The sequence below is a fragment of the Arvicola amphibius genome, chromosome 11, assembly GCF_903992535.2.
Source record: "Arvicola amphibius chromosome 11, mArvAmp1.2, whole genome shotgun sequence".
Lineage (NCBI taxonomy): Eukaryota > Metazoa > Chordata > Mammalia > Rodentia > Cricetidae > Arvicola > Arvicola amphibius.
Genome location: NC_052057.2, coordinates 79,199,692 through 79,217,829, shown reverse-complemented (window position 1 = coordinate 79,217,829; position 18,138 = coordinate 79,199,692). Strand labels below are relative to the sequence as shown.

General features: G+C 43.7%; 1 protein-coding gene across 1 annotated transcript in view; it reads right to left on the bottom strand.

The window, feature by feature from the left end:
- Positions 1-18,138, bottom strand: part of Faxc (failed axon connections homolog, metaxin like GST domain containing) — a 56,393-nt gene that overhangs the window by 13,599 nt on the left and 24,656 nt on the right. Inside the window, exon 4 of the mRNA XM_038348406.1 lies at positions 17,308-17,531. Within this exon, the coding sequence (XP_038204334.1) occupies positions 17,308-17,531 (224 nt within the window). The remainder of the gene's footprint in view (positions 1-17,307; positions 17,532-18,138) is intronic.

Genomic DNA, 18,138 nt, shown 5'->3' with positions numbered 1-18,138 from the left:
TGCAGTTGTCCTCTGGCTCTTCCTGCACACACATGCACACATGCACACATGCACAAACACACATGCACACATGCACAAACACACATGCACACATGCACAAGCACACATGCACACATGCACAAACACACATGCACACATGCACAAACACACATGCACAAGCACACACAAGCACACATGCACAAGCACATACATGCACAAGCACATACACACACAAGCACTAAGGGAAATGCTAGGATGTGTGTTATGAAGTCTGATAAAAATCAAAGACTTTGAGGACAAAATGGAAAACTGTATATAGATAAAACATTTAGAAAATCTAAACACAGAGCATGATAATACATATACTAGCTATATAATCATTTTAACTTGTCTATCAACTTGTGTGCATGGTAGTTAGCCAAAACTATTTGGTCTTAGAAAATTACAAGTGGAAAGAAGCCAAATTGACAACAGAACCAGACGATACTGCTGGCACCACAGCCTCATGGGTTCTGGCCCAGTGTTCTTTGTCTTCCTAATAATATGCATGCATCCATCTCAGGAATAAAGGCCCCAGAAACAACAAGGCCAGCAGAGCCAAGAGAGGAAAAGCACAGAGTAGAAAAAGAAAAGTAAGACAGAAATCTGAGAGATTTTAAAAAGGTATTCATACAATAAATATAAATTGAATCTAGCACTCGTGGAAAACATTGAGGCAGACAGAAAACTGCATGCGTATGTTCACAAACACGAGACAGTTGTAAATTTAAGTGGTATAAAAATATCTTCTACCATTAAAAAGTCCTCAGAGTACCCGTTAAGCTCCTGTTTTGAGGGCCTAGAGAGAGCCTTGGTGGCTAAGAGAACCTACTGTTCTTACAGAGGACCCAGGTTCTGTTCCTAGCACCTACCATCAGGCAGCTCACAATCACCTGTAACTCCAGCTCCAGGGAACCCAGCACCTAGAGCCTCTGTGGGCACCTGTATTCACATGCACGTGCCTACACACAGATATACACACATCTAATTAAAATGAAATAAATCCTTTTAAAAAAGAATCTAAACATATATTTTAAAATAAAATATTTATTGGAGCCATGGAAAGCCTGCAAAAATAATTAAGTTTCTGTATACCTTTCAACCGGTTTCTGTTAATATTAATACCCTACATAATCATTTTATGTTTATGAAAGTCAAGAACCAGGAAATTAAGCATGAGTGCAATATAATTAAGACCACTGTGGAATTATTTCTAATTTTATTGGTTTTTGGATTAGCATCCCTTTTTGTTCCAGGTTCCAATTCAGGATTCCACATTGCATCCAGCTGTCCTACCTGAGTGTGCTTCGACTTATTGAACTCCCTAAGTCTGTCCTTTTCTCTTACACCCTTGGTACCCTTAAATGACACCGGTCAGAACTGGATGCAGTGTACACACAGGAAGCTGACGCAGGCTGATCTCAAGTCTCAGCTTCTGCCTCAAAAAAACTGGTCGGTTATTTTATCAAATACCTATCAACTTGAATATACCTAAGGCTCCCTTATGATGAGATGAGATTCCCACATTGTTTGGCACGAATACCACAGAGCTACTCATGTATTCTTCTTATTGGCAAACAAAATTGTGTCATTTTATAACCAGGCCAAGGGTTGCGCTGTTTGCACAAACAATATTCTGGGTGTGTCTGTGAAGGTATTCTGAATTAAATTAGCAACTGAGCTGGAGGACTGAATACAGAAGGTACCTATCCTCCCTTAAGTGAGTAGGCCTCTCCCTGGCAGCTAACAGAACAGAGAGGCTGATCCTCCTCCCAGCGGGAGAGCTCCTTCCCGACTGTCTTCAGACTTGCTGCTGTTTGCCTTCGGACTCAGTCTGAAACTTTGGCTCATGGAGGGTCCTAACTGCTCTCTCCAGATCTATGCTTCAGCAAGTCTGTCCGGTTCTCGGCATTTGCATCACGCTAGAGCAAACCATGGGCTGCCCAGTCCTCCAACATACTAAGTCTTTCTGCTGATTTGGGGACTTGTCCACCTTCCATGACTGTGTGAAGCAGCTCCTTATGATAAATGTACTTACATCCTAATAGCTGTGTTTCTCTGGAGAGTTCTAACTAACTCCCTTCTGAGGGTGTGTATAAAGGGGTACAGGATTATGTCTTATCACTGGCAATGGTAACTCTGACCATGAGGGAAAAGTGAGCTATGACAGGCTTCTTCATAAAAGTACTGTATTTCTATTTGCAATTAATAATCTTGGAAAGATTCATTGAAACAAATATCTCAGTTTTCTTTAAATTCTGACCCACTAATGTTTTTATTCATTAGGAGGTATTATCTAAAACAATGCTACAGTACTTGCTTCTGATTTTCTATTTCTCTAATTCTTTCTGTACAAATTAATTAGAATTTTACTATCCTGCCATCTCATTTACTAATGTATTCAATTATTTATGTATTAAAGTATACACTCATGGATATTTGACTTGTTCTATGGGTTATAACCCAATACTTTATTTTTGTTTTGAGAAAGGATATCATGTAGCCTAGACTGGCCTTGGAACTTTATATATAGCCAAGGATGATCTTTAATTTCTTATCTTCCTGCCTCTACCTCCTGGGTGCTGAGATATAAGTGTACGCTGGGTATCAAACCCAGGAACTCAGACATGTTAGATAAGCACTCTATCAACTGACCTAAAATGCCCAGAAGGAAAAGGAAAATTTCATCAGATTTTACCTGACTTATAGGTAAAGAGATCTATAAATGCCAATCCAGGAATAACAAGAAAATTCAGAGCCTGACAATATTTGCCATTTGTAGTCTAAACTTGAGTTTATGGTCCACTATATCTCTGAGTTCACTCTTCTCCCCAAATCACAGAGCACAACTCTACAGCTATCAGAGAATCATCCAGCAGAACTGATGGAAACACAAATCAAGATGGGTATGGATGTGTGAACTTGTAATTCCACCATTTTGAAAGGGGAGGGAGAAGGATCAGGATTACAAAGGCCAGCTTTGGCTGCATGGGAAGCTAAAGGCCACCCCAGAACACATGTCTCAGAACAATCACAAAAGCCCATAAATAAGCCGGGCGGTGGTGGCGCACTCCTTTAATCCCAGCACTCGGGAGGCAGAGGCAGGCGGATCTCTGTGAGTTCGAGGCCATCCTGGTCTACAAGAGCTAGTTCCAGGACAGGCTCTAAAAAAGCTGCAGAGAAACCCTGTCTCGAAAAACCAAAAAAAAAAAAAAAAGCCCATAAATAAATTCAACAGATGCTTGTATGGGGAAGAAGAAAACACATGTTAAGACATTTTCAAATGAGCAATTCTCAAGTTTAGGGGGCATTAAATCACTAAAGAATCTCCTGCCGTGTCACATTTTAATAATAATTTTTGAATGGCTTTTATATATACTAAAATCTGAGAGGCACTGAGGAAAAAAATTGAGAAGCATTAAGAACATACTAGAGTGGAGCAGTGATGTTAAACTTGAGAACACTTATCACAAGGTAGGACTGTAGCTCAGTGGGGCACAACTCAGAGCTGATGCTCAGCAGGCAGGAGGCCCTGGACCGTCTACTCCCCTCCAGCATCAATAGTGACAAAACCCACTGGTTCGGTCCTCACTCCAGGAGTTTCTCATTCTAAGTGCGAAGTGTAGCCTGTACCTACTATTTGTTTTCTGTTTGTTTGTTTGTTTATTATTTATTTTACATTCTTCTCCCTTCTCTCCTCCCAGTTCCCCACCCACCCAACCCCCCTTCTTCCCAGCGCCCAATCTCCTCCTCCTGTTTTTGTTTAGGAAATAGCAGGTCTTCCATGGGTATCAACAAGGCATGGCATATCAGGTTGCAGTAAGACTAAGCATGAGGAGTAGGGTCCCAAAAGCCTGTAAAAGAGTCTGAGACAGTCCTTTTTCCCAAAAAAGGACCAAGTTACACAAATGGAACATACGCAGATTGCCTAAGTCAGTCCCTTGCAGGCTCCCTGATTCAATCGGTTTGGTCTCTATGAGCCCCTATGAGCCCAGGCTAGTTGGTTCTGTGAGTTTTCTTCTGGTGTCCTACAATCCTTTCTCCCTCTCTTCTGCAGGATTCCCCGAACTCCACGTAATGTTTGACCGTGGGTCTGCACTGTTTCCATCAGTTGCTGGATTAAGCCTCTCTGACAACAACTGTGCTAGGCACCAATCCATGTGTATAGGAAAATATCATTGGCATCATTACGTTGACATTTTCCCCATTGGTTTTATCCTAGGTCTCTGGGTCATCCAGCCTGTGGGCTCTGGTGCTCCTGGCAGTGTCAGGGGTGGGATTGCTCTCCTGGCATGGGTTTTAAACTAGACTGGTCATTGGTTGACCACTCCCTCAATCTCTAGGCCACCTTTACCCCAGTACATCCCATAGGCACGACAAAGGGTATGTCAAAGATTATGTGACTGGGTTGGTTTCCTACTCCCTCCAGTTGAAGTCTTATCTGGTCACAGGAGATGGCCAGTATGCGCTATTGCTAGGAGTCTTGGCTGGGGTCATCCTTGTAGATTCCTGGGAGGTTCTCTTGTGCCGGGTTTTTACCCCCCGCTTTCCAATAGTCTCTTTAGGTACCCTACCTCCTTCCCCTACAAAGTGATCTCTCATGTTCCCACTCATGAAATCTCTTCTATGTCCCCTTCCCAGGAAGATGCGGGACAACCCCTTTGAATCCTCCTTGTTATCTATACCCATGGGTCTGTGGATTATAGCATGGTTATCCTTTATTTAACAGCCAATATCCACTCATGAATGAGTACATATCATGTTTGTCTTTCTCAGTCTGGGCTACCTCACTCAGAATGACTTTTACTCACAGTCAGTTAGCATGCAGTACTTATATGTACCTACTATTCGTAACAAGGTTCCAAGTTAATGAGGATAACTGCTGCTCTAGGAACTACATTTTGAAAAGCACTCGTCCAGTAACTCATGAAGTAAATGACATGGGTCATCTTGTAGTCTTACTTATATGTATGCCCTATCTGTTCAAAGAGTTTTTAAGTCATTTGAGATTCATGAAACCTCTTTTACTTTTTTGTCTATTTGGTAACCATCATAATAAAAACCATCAATTATAGTGATTCTACACTTAATTAGTTTTAGCTCTTTTTTTCCTTAGAATGAAGAGCTATGATAGAGATTTTAAAAACATAATGCAAAAGCACTTTAAAATTAGGAGGTGTCACCATATAGAAAAAATTGTTTTATATTTATCATCAATAATCAGTGCAAGTAACTGCTTTCCGAATGAACCAGTTCAATCTCTGTCCCAGTACAAAAATTCCTTTTCTAACTTCTCTACCAGATACACCCAAACTCCACATCATCAAGACAGGCTCCCTCACTTCTGCCTTGGCTGCCTTATTTTGATTATCAAATGAACCTGCTTTTCTATGCTTTTCTATCTCTTTATTCAGACTTATTCTCCTTACACGACTATTTGGCAACCTTTAAATTTGGCTTATTGCGATAACCTATTACAGAGAACTCAATGTCATGCTGAAATTTTGTTTTCAAACCTTCTACAAGGAGCATGCCTTTCTATTAAGAAAACACAATAGTAGCAGACCCTGGTGAATGGTTCTGCATTTGATTATCAGGGCCAGAAGAGCCCAGCTACACAAGCAGACTTCTGGATGTTTCTTCAATTATGAACCCCATGTGTCACCTTAAACAGAACCCGAGGTCATCAATAACTTCCAACATCTGTGCAAGCAGCAAACTGGTGAACGTCTTTAACAATCAGTGTGCTGGACCTGACTAGAGTGGTAAACTATACAAAATCTAACCCCTGAGCATGGGTCCCCAAGGAGGAAGTCCAGGTGCTTTGTGCATGGGGTGGGGATAGGAGGGAATCACATGTGCAGATACAGGTGCATATACATGTACATGTGTGCACATGTATTGAGACCAAAGGCCAATCTCAGGCATTGCTCCTTAGGAACCATTCTCCACTTAGAGGTTTCTGAGACAGGGTTCCTCACAGGGAATCAGGGCTCACTGATTAGAATAGCTTGGCTGATAATTGAACTCAAGGGATCCCCCTGTCTCTAGTTCCCCAGTTCTGGGATATTATTATGTGTGTCTACAGCTTTTCACATGGCTTCTGGGGGTCACCTCAAGTCCTCATGCTTGCAGGGGAAGCACTTAAGCAGTTGAACTATCTCCCCAGGTTCCTGTCTTTAAACACAGGAGCCCTATGCTTTCTTAGTTCTCTGGGCACCATGCCAAAATTCTGTATGAGGCTTCTTGGCAAGTACAATACTGACCCTCTAACCCCCGCTCTGTGGGAGACTTTATTATTGCCTGCCCGATGCTCTTCTTACTTGTGTCTGGACCACTAAAATGTTCAAAATGGCCATAGTTCTTCTGCCAGTGCACACTCCCTTCCCAAAGACCACGGAATGCACAGACAGAACCCACCACATGCCATGCTCTGGAACCTTGGAATTAGTCCGTTTCTTCACAGTCGAGATAAGAATACCCCTGCTGGGCTCAGAATGATGGCAATAACGAGAATCTCTCAGAGACTGAACAGTAAGATGTTACCTCTAAAAGATGTCAAGTCTTTTATTTAAACAACTTGAAAATAGCATGAGATCTGGTGCCTGCTATCAACGGACGAGTAAACATTCTTAGGACCGATGACAAACTGGCTTTCCTCTACCAGCTTAGCAGCTAAATAAAGGAGACTACTATAATTAATGGGGCTATACTGGAGCATTACTGCAAGCTGATAACAAATCACCTCCCCCCCAAAAAAAATTAGCAGATTACAACAATAAACTTTTGCTGTTGTTACTGTTTTGAGAGACAGGAGTCTCTCTATGTATCCTGGCTTAAAACCTACAAATATCCCTTACAGAGGCTGACTCCATAAAGCCCTCTTTCCAGTCATCTCTCTCTCAACACTCTCCCCCTCTGCCCACCCCCAGCTCAATCCCTCAAGCTTCCATACCCACCAACCACCAATCCATGGGAACTCCCAGAGTCTGAACCAACAACCAGGGAATCCGCATGGGACAAACCTAGGTCTTCTACATATATGTGACAGTTGTGTAGCTTGGTCTATTTGAGGGACTCCTGGCAGTGGGAGCAGGGCTGTCCCTAGTGCTTTGGCTGGCTCTAGGGAACCTATTCTTCATGCTGGGTTGCCTTGCCCAGCCTGAATACAGGGGGAGCTGCTTGGCCTTAAGGGCAGTTTGATATGTCAAGTTTTATTGATGTCCATGGAAGGTCTGCTCCTTTTTAAGCAAATACTGAGGAGGGGTGCGTTGAGGGGGGCAGAGAGAAGAGAATAAGTGGGAAGAGAGGAGGGAGGGGAGGCTGCAGTCAGGATGCAAAATAAATAAATTATTAAATTTTAGAAAGAGAAAGAAAAAAATGGGGAAAACTGCAAATATCTACCTGCCTCTGCCTCCTGAGTACTGTGATTAAAAGTACATGCCACCATGTCCACGCATATGTTTAATTATATTTATTATGTGTGTGTTCTCTCCTTCCACCATGTTGGTCCTGGTAACAGAACACAGGTTGCCAGGTTTGGTGACTAGTGTCCTTACTCAATAAGCTAGAATCTATGGGTCCAGAACCTAGGAAACCTTATCTAGGTACCAATGGATCAGGGTCTCTCAGAATCTACAAATAAGATGCTAGCCAGGTGTGAGAGTTTTAATCTTACATGTTTTCCAAAGGTCCACATGTTAAAAGGCCCATCCCTAGAGGGGTTCTCTTGGTAGACTAGCAAAACTCTTAGGAGGCAAGACTTTAGTGGGAGATCTTTAGGTCATTTGAGGCATGCCCTGAAAGGGGCATCGGTATGCGTGCTTGCTTTGCGTTCTCTCTCTCTCTCTCTCTCTCTCTCTCTCTCTCTCTCTCTCTCTCTCTCTCTCTCTCTCTCTCTCTCTCTCTCTCTCTCTCTCCTTTCTCTCCCCCTCCCTTTTGCCCCCCTCTCTCCCTCCCTCCTTCTTTCTTCCCCTCTGTCCCTCCCTTCTTCTCTCTCTCTCTCCCTCCCTCCTTCTCTCTCCCCCTCCCTCCCTCCCTTCTGCCCTCCCTCTCTCTTTCTTTCTCTCTCTATCCCTGACCCTCCTCTTTCCTCCCTCCATGAAATGAGCAGTTTTCTTGTGACATGTTAACATATCATTACCATCCATCACCACCATCAAAGGGGTAAAAGCAATGAGTCTCCCTGACCTTGAATAGTCTCTATTGCCAAAATAAACCTTTTCTCTTTGCTATTTATTATAGCATCAGAAAGCTGACTGATATGCCAGAGCTAACCTGGGGAAGATCTACTAAAAAATACTGCTCATGTAGCTGCTCGTACGTCTCAGTTCTTCACTGGCTCTTGGGTTAGGATAACTCTTCCTTGGTGCATGTTCCTTTGTACAGCAAAGCTGGCTTATCAGAGCAAGTGATGAAGAAATAACAGTGGGCAGGACAGGGGGCCTAGGACAGAGCACCATCTTATGTAATTAAAGCTTAGGATGTCACCTAATAATAATTCATAATTCAGTTTTTAGAAGCAAAGTAAGTCTGGCCTATGATCCCCCAGGGAGGATTCACAGAGGTTGCATCCTAGGATCATTGGTGCCTTCTAGAGGTGCCTATGCCAGGAGGGAAGAATCCTTATTCCCCTGCTCAGAGGAGGGAAAAAACAATCCAAGTCGTTTTATGAGGTTGGAAAGAAAGAAAGAAAATGTCTAGGGAGAAATAAGTAACAAACAAGGCAGGGGAGATAGCAGTGAACTTCAGCAAGCAAAGGCTCTACAGTGCGGCAGACACACATAGGAACAAGTGGGGAAAAGGCTATTATATAACATATATATATATATATATATATATATATATATATATATATATATATTGAGAGCAGGGTTGGAGTCACAAAAAAAGAGCTTAAAAGAGCTTAAATTTTAGCAAAGAACAGTGAAGGACTTTGGTTCTGGTTTATATTTTTGAAACTAAAATGTAGATAAACAGATCTAGAATAAAAGATAAAACTAAGGCTTGGGCCAGCAGCCTTGAAGCTAGAACAAATCCAGGCAAGCCACCTGGCACTTCTACCACAGCTTGAGGGCAGAAAGCAGGTAGGAGACTAGAGAATTTGGTGAGCACTCTGACAGTGAAATCTATCAGTCTTCCCAGTGAGCAACCAGCTACTGAGCATCTCTGCAGCCAGGGTCTTCCCCTTCTACATACCAGACATAATGATACCACTGGTAACAATAATCAGAATAATACCTACCGTCTGGTGAGGATTAATGAAGACAATCTCTACTCCTACAATCTCTAATCTCACCAAACCTACATAAGACATTGTCCTTATATCAGTACTAGGACACATATCTAACTTATAGTCAGTGTTTTTGCACAAATTGCAGCATATATAATACATTCATAGTAACATATTATACATAATACACAAATTATTTTGAACTGTGTTCCTCTGAAGGAACTTCATAGTTGCACTGAACTATGAAAGTGCGTATTATACCCTGTATTTCTGCTGTCTATGTGCATTGTGAGTGTGGCATGAATGGCAGCTCTTATCAATGCGATCTTGATTCTATATGAGGCACAGCTCTGCGGGCTTGAGATACAGGCATGAATAGAATAAACAAACTCTTGTGGAGTTCCCATCACAAGGAGTGACTACAAATAACCACCAAATAGAAAACAGTAGCTAGTGACACGTGGCATTCGGAGACGGAAGGTAAGGTGATATGAGGAGGACGGCTGTCGACGGCGTTAGACAAATGGCCAGGGATCCCCGCACGGGGAGGTGACATTGATACGGAAATATGAAGAAGGACTTAGAGATGCAAATTCTTAAAGGAAGATAATTGACAGTTGCAAAACAGCTAAGACGTATGCTTGAAGGTTAAGCAGGGTGTGGTGTTGAAGCATGAAGGTGACAGACGCTGTTGGGATACAGCAAGGAAGAACTGGGTTGAGGCTAGAGAGAAGGCGGGAGTAAAGAGATGGTAAAGGGCTTGAAGCCAGAGGCAGAAAATGGAGAGAAGGCAAGTTCCGGTCATCTCAAGCAAATGATTGGATAAGACTCCTGTTCACCAAGGGAGGTCACAGGGGTTGTTACTCTGGTGGGAGGGAAGGTGATATGTCCCAACTGAAGATCTACTCCATTTGAGGAGGATGTAGACATCTAAGTGAAGGCTAGAAACACCTGAGATTCAAGAGAGAGAACACTTTGGAATGTACATGTGTGGGAGTATGCAGTGAGAAACAAGTGGGGGGGGGGGTAAGTCTGAAACTATCAGCATGTAATAAACCCGTAAAAAAGAGATGGGAAGAAGGGCCAGAGAGCATCGTAAGTAAGATAAAGCTGGGTATCCTTCTTCTTGGTTTGCTCATGGAGCAAGTCATGTGAACAATTAGTACGCCTGAATGGCATGTGGCATAGTTCCGGCACTGAGGAGAGTATCTGTGGGGTTCAGTGGCTGTGATACACAGCTTGCGATCACCAGCGTCTCCTCAGGAGGCCTGTGAGCTGCAGAGCTGATGTGAAATGTTTGGGAAGGATGAGGAGACATGGCCTTGCTGGAGGAGGTTTGTCACTGGGGGCGGGCTCAGAGGTTTCAATAGACTAGCACCACTCCTAGTGTCTCTCTCTGCCTTTCACTTCTGTTTTAATGTGTGAGCTCTCAGCCGTCCTATCCATGCCTTTTTTCCACCAGTGTGGACTCTAATGCTCATACAATCTGTATGTCTAATTAAACCAAGTTACCTTGAGTGTGGTGTTTTATCACAGAAAAGCAACCAAAACAGGCACTAAGCATCTCATTCTATATTCAAACCTAAAATATAAACATCAATAAAGATTTTTTTGGTTCTTGGTTGTTATTTTTTGCCTTTTTTTTTTTCAGAGCAGTGTTTAGCCCTGGTTGGACTAGAGTTTCCTCTAAGACGCAGCATACCCACACCTAAAATCACGAGCCCCTCTGCTGTGGAATCATCTATTTGTACGCTGTGGAGATATATCACTCTGATTGGTTTAATGAAAAGCTGAATGGCCAATAGTTGGGGTAGGATATTCGGAGCAGAGAGGACACTGGCAAGAAGGCAGACACGGAGGAATCAGGAAAGCAACACGGGCAGAGTAAACGTAACAAAGCCACAAGGCAGAAACTAACAGAAATGGGTTAATTTAAGTTATAAGAGCTAGTTAGAAACAAGCCTAAGCTATTGACTGAGCTTTCATAATTAATAAGAAGTCTCCGTGGTGGTTTGGGAGCTGGCTGACAGGACAGAAAAATCTGCCTACATCCCCCTCCTTGAACACTGGCTCTGTGAACAGCTACTTTTCCCTTTAAGTTCATGTCCATAACTTAGTTGCTCCTTACCACACTGCATCGCCCCCACTTCCCTCCACAAATGACTGACTTTCCAGTTCTGTCTCTAAACTCAGCCATAATCCATGACTGTCAGCCTGGCTCTACCACCGTCTTTGTAGTCCCAGCACCTTCTTACCTTTCCCGGACAATAACAATTCTCTGAGAGAGAGAGAGAGAGAGAGAGAGAGAGAGAGAGAGAGAGACAGAGACAGAGACAGAGACAGAGACAGAGACAGAGACAGAGAGACAGACAGAGACAGAGAGACAGAGACAGAGAGAGAGACAGAGACAGAGAGACACATAGACACAGAGAGAGAGACACACACACACACAGAGAGAGAGAGAGAGAGAGAGAGAGAGAGAGAGAGAGAGGAGCACACAGAGGCACACACTCGGCCACCACCCTAACATATACAGCTCTGCAACGTTCCTACTTTATTCTTATTGTATTTTTTAAATTTTCTCCCTGTGTGTGAATGTGTGTGAGCACACATGTCAACACACATGTGTAGAGGTCAGAGACTATTTTGAGGGTTGGTTTACTCCTTCCACCACGAGGGCACTGTGGATCAATCATACTCAGCTCATCAGGCTTGGGAACAGCTGCCTTTATCTGCCGAGCCATCCCATCAGTCCCTACCTATCTACTTTAAGTCTCTCTTGGTCTCCTTTACTCTCAGACAAGAAGCACAAAAATATTTCTGTGATGTAACACCTGTATGCTCTCAATCCCTGCCTACCTCTGCCTACCAACAACCCTCTGCTCTTGTAAAATTTCTAAGTACACAGGCCACCTGTTCAGTCTTTGAACACTCCCAGCTGTGTTTGATTTTTTTTTTTTTTTTTTTTTTGGTTTTTTGAGACAGGGTTTCTCTGTGGCTTTGGAGCCTGTCCTGGAATTAGCGCTGTAGACCAGGCTGGTCTCGAACTCTCAGAGATCCGCGTGCCTCTGCCTCCCAAGTGCTGAGATTAAAGGCGTGCACCACCATCGCCCGGCTGTGTTTGATTTTTAGATCTTTCTACGAGATGTTCCTTCCTTATCCCACACTATTCAATCCACCATGATAGACCTGCCTCCTTCCACACACACGTTTGCTCAGCTCTGGCTTATGTTTCAGCACCCAGTTTAAATGTCACCCCACCCCAATGCAATAACCCACTCCAGGAATGACCATATCCTGCCCACAACCACTACCCTGAAAACTGCCCTCTTTGCATCCTGTTCTTCCCAGAGGCATCCCTCACAAATGTGTGGTTTTACAAATGATTCCCAACAATATTTATTTCTCATGGCAGCCCTGCTAACTCAGAGCTGTGCCAAACTTGTTCATCCCTGACTCTTAAGCCCTTCACAAAGATCTCAGCATGCTAGTCAATGCATGCCTCTTTGATAAAAGAAACTGCTCTGAATTCTCATTTTTACAAATATATCCTCCTACTATGTTTCTAGCCCATGGAAATGGGTCTTATGGGGCATTAGAGCCTGTGACTCTTTTTGTCCCCATCCTTTAAAAAGTATCCATAATTTAACATATTCATAATGACACATGCCAGTAATCCCAATTCTCAGAATGCTGAGGCAAGAGGATCAGGAATTCAAGGCCAGACTCTGCTACATAGTGAGTTTGAGAGCAGACTATGCTTCCTGAGACTCTAACTAGAACAAAAAGAGCAGGTGGGGATTTGTGAATTTAATATTCTACTCAGAATTAATTCTTAGATCCAGAAATCCTGAGCTTATTATTGGCTGTCTTCTAACTGTATGCAGACAGTCACTATTAGCCACTGCCTATACAGTGTTGGTCCCCATGCCTAAAACTGGATTTCATTATTCTCTCTCTCTCTCTCTCTCTCTCTCTCTCTCTCTCTCTCTCTCTCTCTCTCTCTCTCTCTCTCACACACACACACACACACACACACACACATACACACACACACCACACACGCGCGCGTGCGCGCGTGCACACACACACCAAAAGAAACCCTCCATTTATCAATTACTCATCTACTGTCAAATGAGATCATGGTAGTTTCACCACACAGGACCTGCAATGTCCCAAAGCAAAGGTATAACTGAATAGTCTATACTGCTTCATCATGATCAGAGACACACAGTGCTCAGATGGATGGTCTCCAAATCCAGTTCCCACAGCCAGGAGCCTATTATTACTCCATCATGAGCCTTAGAAGTCAGTAGAAATTCTAGATAAGAAACCAAAGCTCATTTCAACCCACCTCTTTCCCCCGTCATGCATGCACCACACACAGACACACACACACACACACACACACACACACACGGTCACTACCTCCATATTTTGTAACACTTAGCTGTGATCATCACTATGAAATCTGTTTTTTTTTTTTTCAAAAGCAACAAAATACAATCTTGTTTTGTGACTCGGAAGGTCTGAGAAACAAAAGGTAAGGTGGGCCGGGCGGTGGTGGCGCACGCCTTTAATCCCAGCACTCGGGAGGCAGAGGCAGGCGGATCTCTGTGAGTTCGAGACCAGCCTGGTCTACAAGAGCTAGTTCCAGGACAGGCTCCAAAGCCACAGAGAAACCCTGTCTCGAAAAACCAAAAAAAAAAAACAAAAAACAAAAGGTAAGGTGGTTACCCAAGAGGGCTAGAGATTTTCTATTTCTCACTACAAATGCTTTTCTCTGCTGTTCTTGAAGAATAGTTTATTTTTCTATGTAACCCAGAACTAAGTGACGAGCCAAATACGTTTACTTGAAAAACAGAAGTGAATGACTCCTTTTAGCCAGCACCACCACATAACCATTTTGTAAAACTGCACCACCTTTTAATTACACATGCTTGGGAAGGTGGCGGCTGAGGGAGGAAGACCGCCTCTGGCAGAACTCCCTCCTTTGCATCATTTACCCTTCACTAAATCATCAAGATCACAAATACTTATTAAAATAGCCAACGCATGTAGTTCTTACAAATGTGCCAACCTGATGTCAACAAGGACTGAAAACCAAAGAGACCCTGAGCTATTTTCGTACTCAAATACTTCACACTAGAAAATGCGCAATCAATTTTTTATTAAGCAATTGATGCTTTCTGGAAGTCAGCTTTTCATCACCTCCATTTGTAAGTCCCATTTATCATCTGGCTCCTACCGGAGCAGGCTCTCAAAAGCATGCCTCTTGAGAAAGGGTACAACCTCAATTTACAGACATGCCCATGATTGTTTTGTTTCGTTTGCAGTCCTGGCGGTGCAGCCCGGGGTCTTCCACTGGACAGGCACTCTGCAACAGAGCTACATTCCCAGACAACCAGAAATCATCCCATAGTCCACTTCTAGGAGCGAGCAAATAAAACATTCTCAAACATTACTTCAGAGACCATTCCTTAATTCCATAGTCCAGGTTCTGACTACCTCCGGAAATGTTCTATATCTGCCATCCTGAGGTAATAAAAATTCACCTTAAAGCATAATTAATGAGGAAATTTGGGGGTGTAATTGGGTAGTAGGGATCCAATGGGGTCCTAAGTGAACATGTGTTGTCAGTGTGTGCACAGCCATGCCAAGGACCGCAGTGCCTCAGACCCATGGCAACGGCAAAGCCTTCCCTCCTGGTTCATGCGCGGATTGATAGCATGTACACAAAATGTTTACCGTAGCTTTGTCTCCTCAGCCCAGATTTACAGCCTGAGGCTGCTTCGCCGCTGAGACTGTTCCTAGCATGATTACCTAACCTGTGTCCCTGACTCCACTGTTTGCCATAACCCTGACTCCTTATTCAACTGTATATAATAAACACACTGAGCTTGAGTGTGCTGCAGCTTCTCCATCAGAGAGTCCACACCACCCAGGCAGAGCTCTCCTGTATGTGTCTGACCTTGCTTTATTCCCTCATCACCTCATTCGGGTTCCCAAACTCAAGGCATGCAAAGATTCAGCAGTTTGAAAATAATGTCTTAAGCTTGATATTCCAGATTTGAATCCCGGCTCACATCCACCTGATTGTGTGACTTTTGGAAAGTCATCCAATCCCTGTAGGCTTCAGATTTCCTCATCTATCAAAAGGGTGGTCTTATTTGACTTTATCCTGGATTCCATGGTCTTTTCTTACTTTGATTGCATACCTAATGTCCACAGCTGGGGAGCTCTTTGTTAATAATAGACATAACTGTACAAATCTTCTTCTCAGACTGTCTTTATTTTCTGTTTGTTTTATGAAGTATCTATAGACTCGGAACTAACAGAACCAAAGTATAAGACAAGCAGTAAGCAAAATAGAGTCTGTCTGGTAAGTTTTCCCAGCCCAAGTGATACCAGACATTTAGTCACATGGTTCAGAATACTTAATAATGGAAAAGATAGAAGAAAAGAAAAATAATGTATCATGGTACGCAGGACAGCAACCAACTTCAAATTGACAAATATTAAATGGGACTTCTCATTCAGATCACAGTCAGCCACGGATACCTGAAACTGTAACAAATGAGCTGACTGAGGGCAAATTACCGCGCTTACAAGGTCTCCAGGCTACCCATTAGTGATGCACTGGCCTCCTGTCATCCCGATTGGGAACAAAGCATTGGTCTAGTCATTGAGTGCTTAGAGAAAGTGTCTGTTTACATTAGTGCCTTCACCCTGCCCCCTAAACTTCTCTCAACAAGAAACACTCTAGTGAAGCAAGATTTACCAATGCTCTGGTGTGCAGATTAATGCTGTGCAGTTGTTAAAAGGCTTTTACTGCCATAATCGTTGCCACAATAACTCTGGGACTCAACTGCTTATTTGCTGAGGCTTCCAGAAGCATTCACTAGAAAGGAGGAGGAGTGAGTCAGAAACAGCTACTGCCACTGTTAGGGAAGAAGGACCCAACTCAGGGCTGGTCATCTGAGGCTAAGAGTTCAATTCCCAGAGCAAGGCACCAAATGGAGTTCAGGGGAGGATTCTGGGTCCAGCAAGTATCTGGCATGTGGAACAATGAAGAGTGGTCAACGCAGGTGATTCTGCCAGTGAGGTGATGCTCACAGAGCCTCCACTTACAAGCACCAGGTAGGTTCAACAAAACAAGTCCCATACCCCACTTCCTCATGGAGGCAAGGAATCTAACATGCTCTAAGATGAGGATGGTAACAGATCTGGAAATCATTGCCTTCATGGGAGGGCTCGGGAACAAAACCAACTTCTGAAAATAAAACTAGAAGTCCCGTCGAGGATTCGGTACCTGTAACTGCCCCATACTAGAGGACATTAGTTCACATCTAGGCCCTTACTTTGAACCGTCTCTTTGTGAACTGTCAGAGCAAAGAATCAAGCTCGCCCAGTGCAGAAGTACAGCAGCCCAGGGCTCTCTGTGGCCAGCTGGTGAGTGGAATATGTCCATCCTCACTGGTCCATGGGAACTGAAGGCCCCATGCCTCTCTTGGGAGCTCCCCAGACACACTTTAGCCCATGCCGTGCAACAAATGCAACATCTGGGATAAAACATGCCAGGAAGAAGAAAGCTAAGGCTTCACACCAACATGACAGGTCTAAGACGATGTCAACACAAACACACACACACACACACACACAAAAAAAAAAAAAATAGGTCAGAAGCCCGATGGTTACCTCGTCTGTCTAACTTTACTGGCGTATGTTCTCACAACCAGCCTGGCCCATTCATAAATAGAAGAGGTTCCCTGCTCAGAATCGCCCTATCCTCACAGTACACTGGGAAATGACAGCATCCCCTGCAGCCAGGTCCTGATGCTGAAGCAGGCTCCACATATTCTCACATGGAACCTCGGTGACTACGCTAATATCAAATACCAGAGATGGCTCCAGGAAATAAGGGGACTTGGTTAAATGGTGCAAATGCAACCTACGCGTAGGAGCAAAAACCCCAACCAAGTTAAGCTCGTAAAGCAGCAGCAGTCTACTCGTCATGCAACAGTGAACACAGAAATATAGAAGGTGTGGTACATTACCCAAAAGCCCCGCTAAAGACCGCATGTCCTTCTCCATCAGCATGTAAATCTCTTCCTCCGAGAAGCGGCCAATGCCGTGGCCGTGCATCTCCCGTTTCACAATTCCTTTTGTTATGTGGCACACGACCCACCTGAGCAGGTTACTGAAGGGACCACCACCACTAAGAGACAGCATCTTCCGGGTCTCATTGAGATTGTCCACCCACTGGCAATAAGCTAACGTCCTGGAATTGTGTGGAAACAAGTTACTACAGTGCACTGGAGATGTGTAGCTCTGCAGTCACTTTCAGAAGCATTGTTCAGAAGTTAGCACTCCCTGGAGGAACCAAACAACCCCAGCGTTTAACCTGGGGCCAGGCGTTACCACAGCAGCTCTGGTCCATGTCTACACTTACAAGCCTTGGATGACAGTGTCACGTGCTCCTGTTTGACCGAATCTCCCCAGCCTCCTCTGTTCTTCCTCTTATGCCATCTCATAGAAGCTGGAGCTTCTCACCTGAGCTGGCAAATGCTACGGGGAGCACTGCAGTGGCAGCAGCAAGGGGGAAGAGGGCATCGCTCCCTCCTGGAGCCTAAGGACGGCTCCACAGGCAAGGGCTCTGTGCTAAGTCGTGTGTTTCTATTTTCTATACTGTATGTATTTTACATTTCATGATGAAAGGGCTTGGGTTAGTTCTTAAGACACCTTTTTGCTTTGTGGATAAGTTTTATGGGAAGGTACACCTGTCTGTGTCGATATGTCATAAATTATATGCTGTGAACATGTAAATTATTTGCTCTCCAGAAAAATCAACTCTCTCCCTCAAGCTGTTTCCAAAGATTTTAAGTATT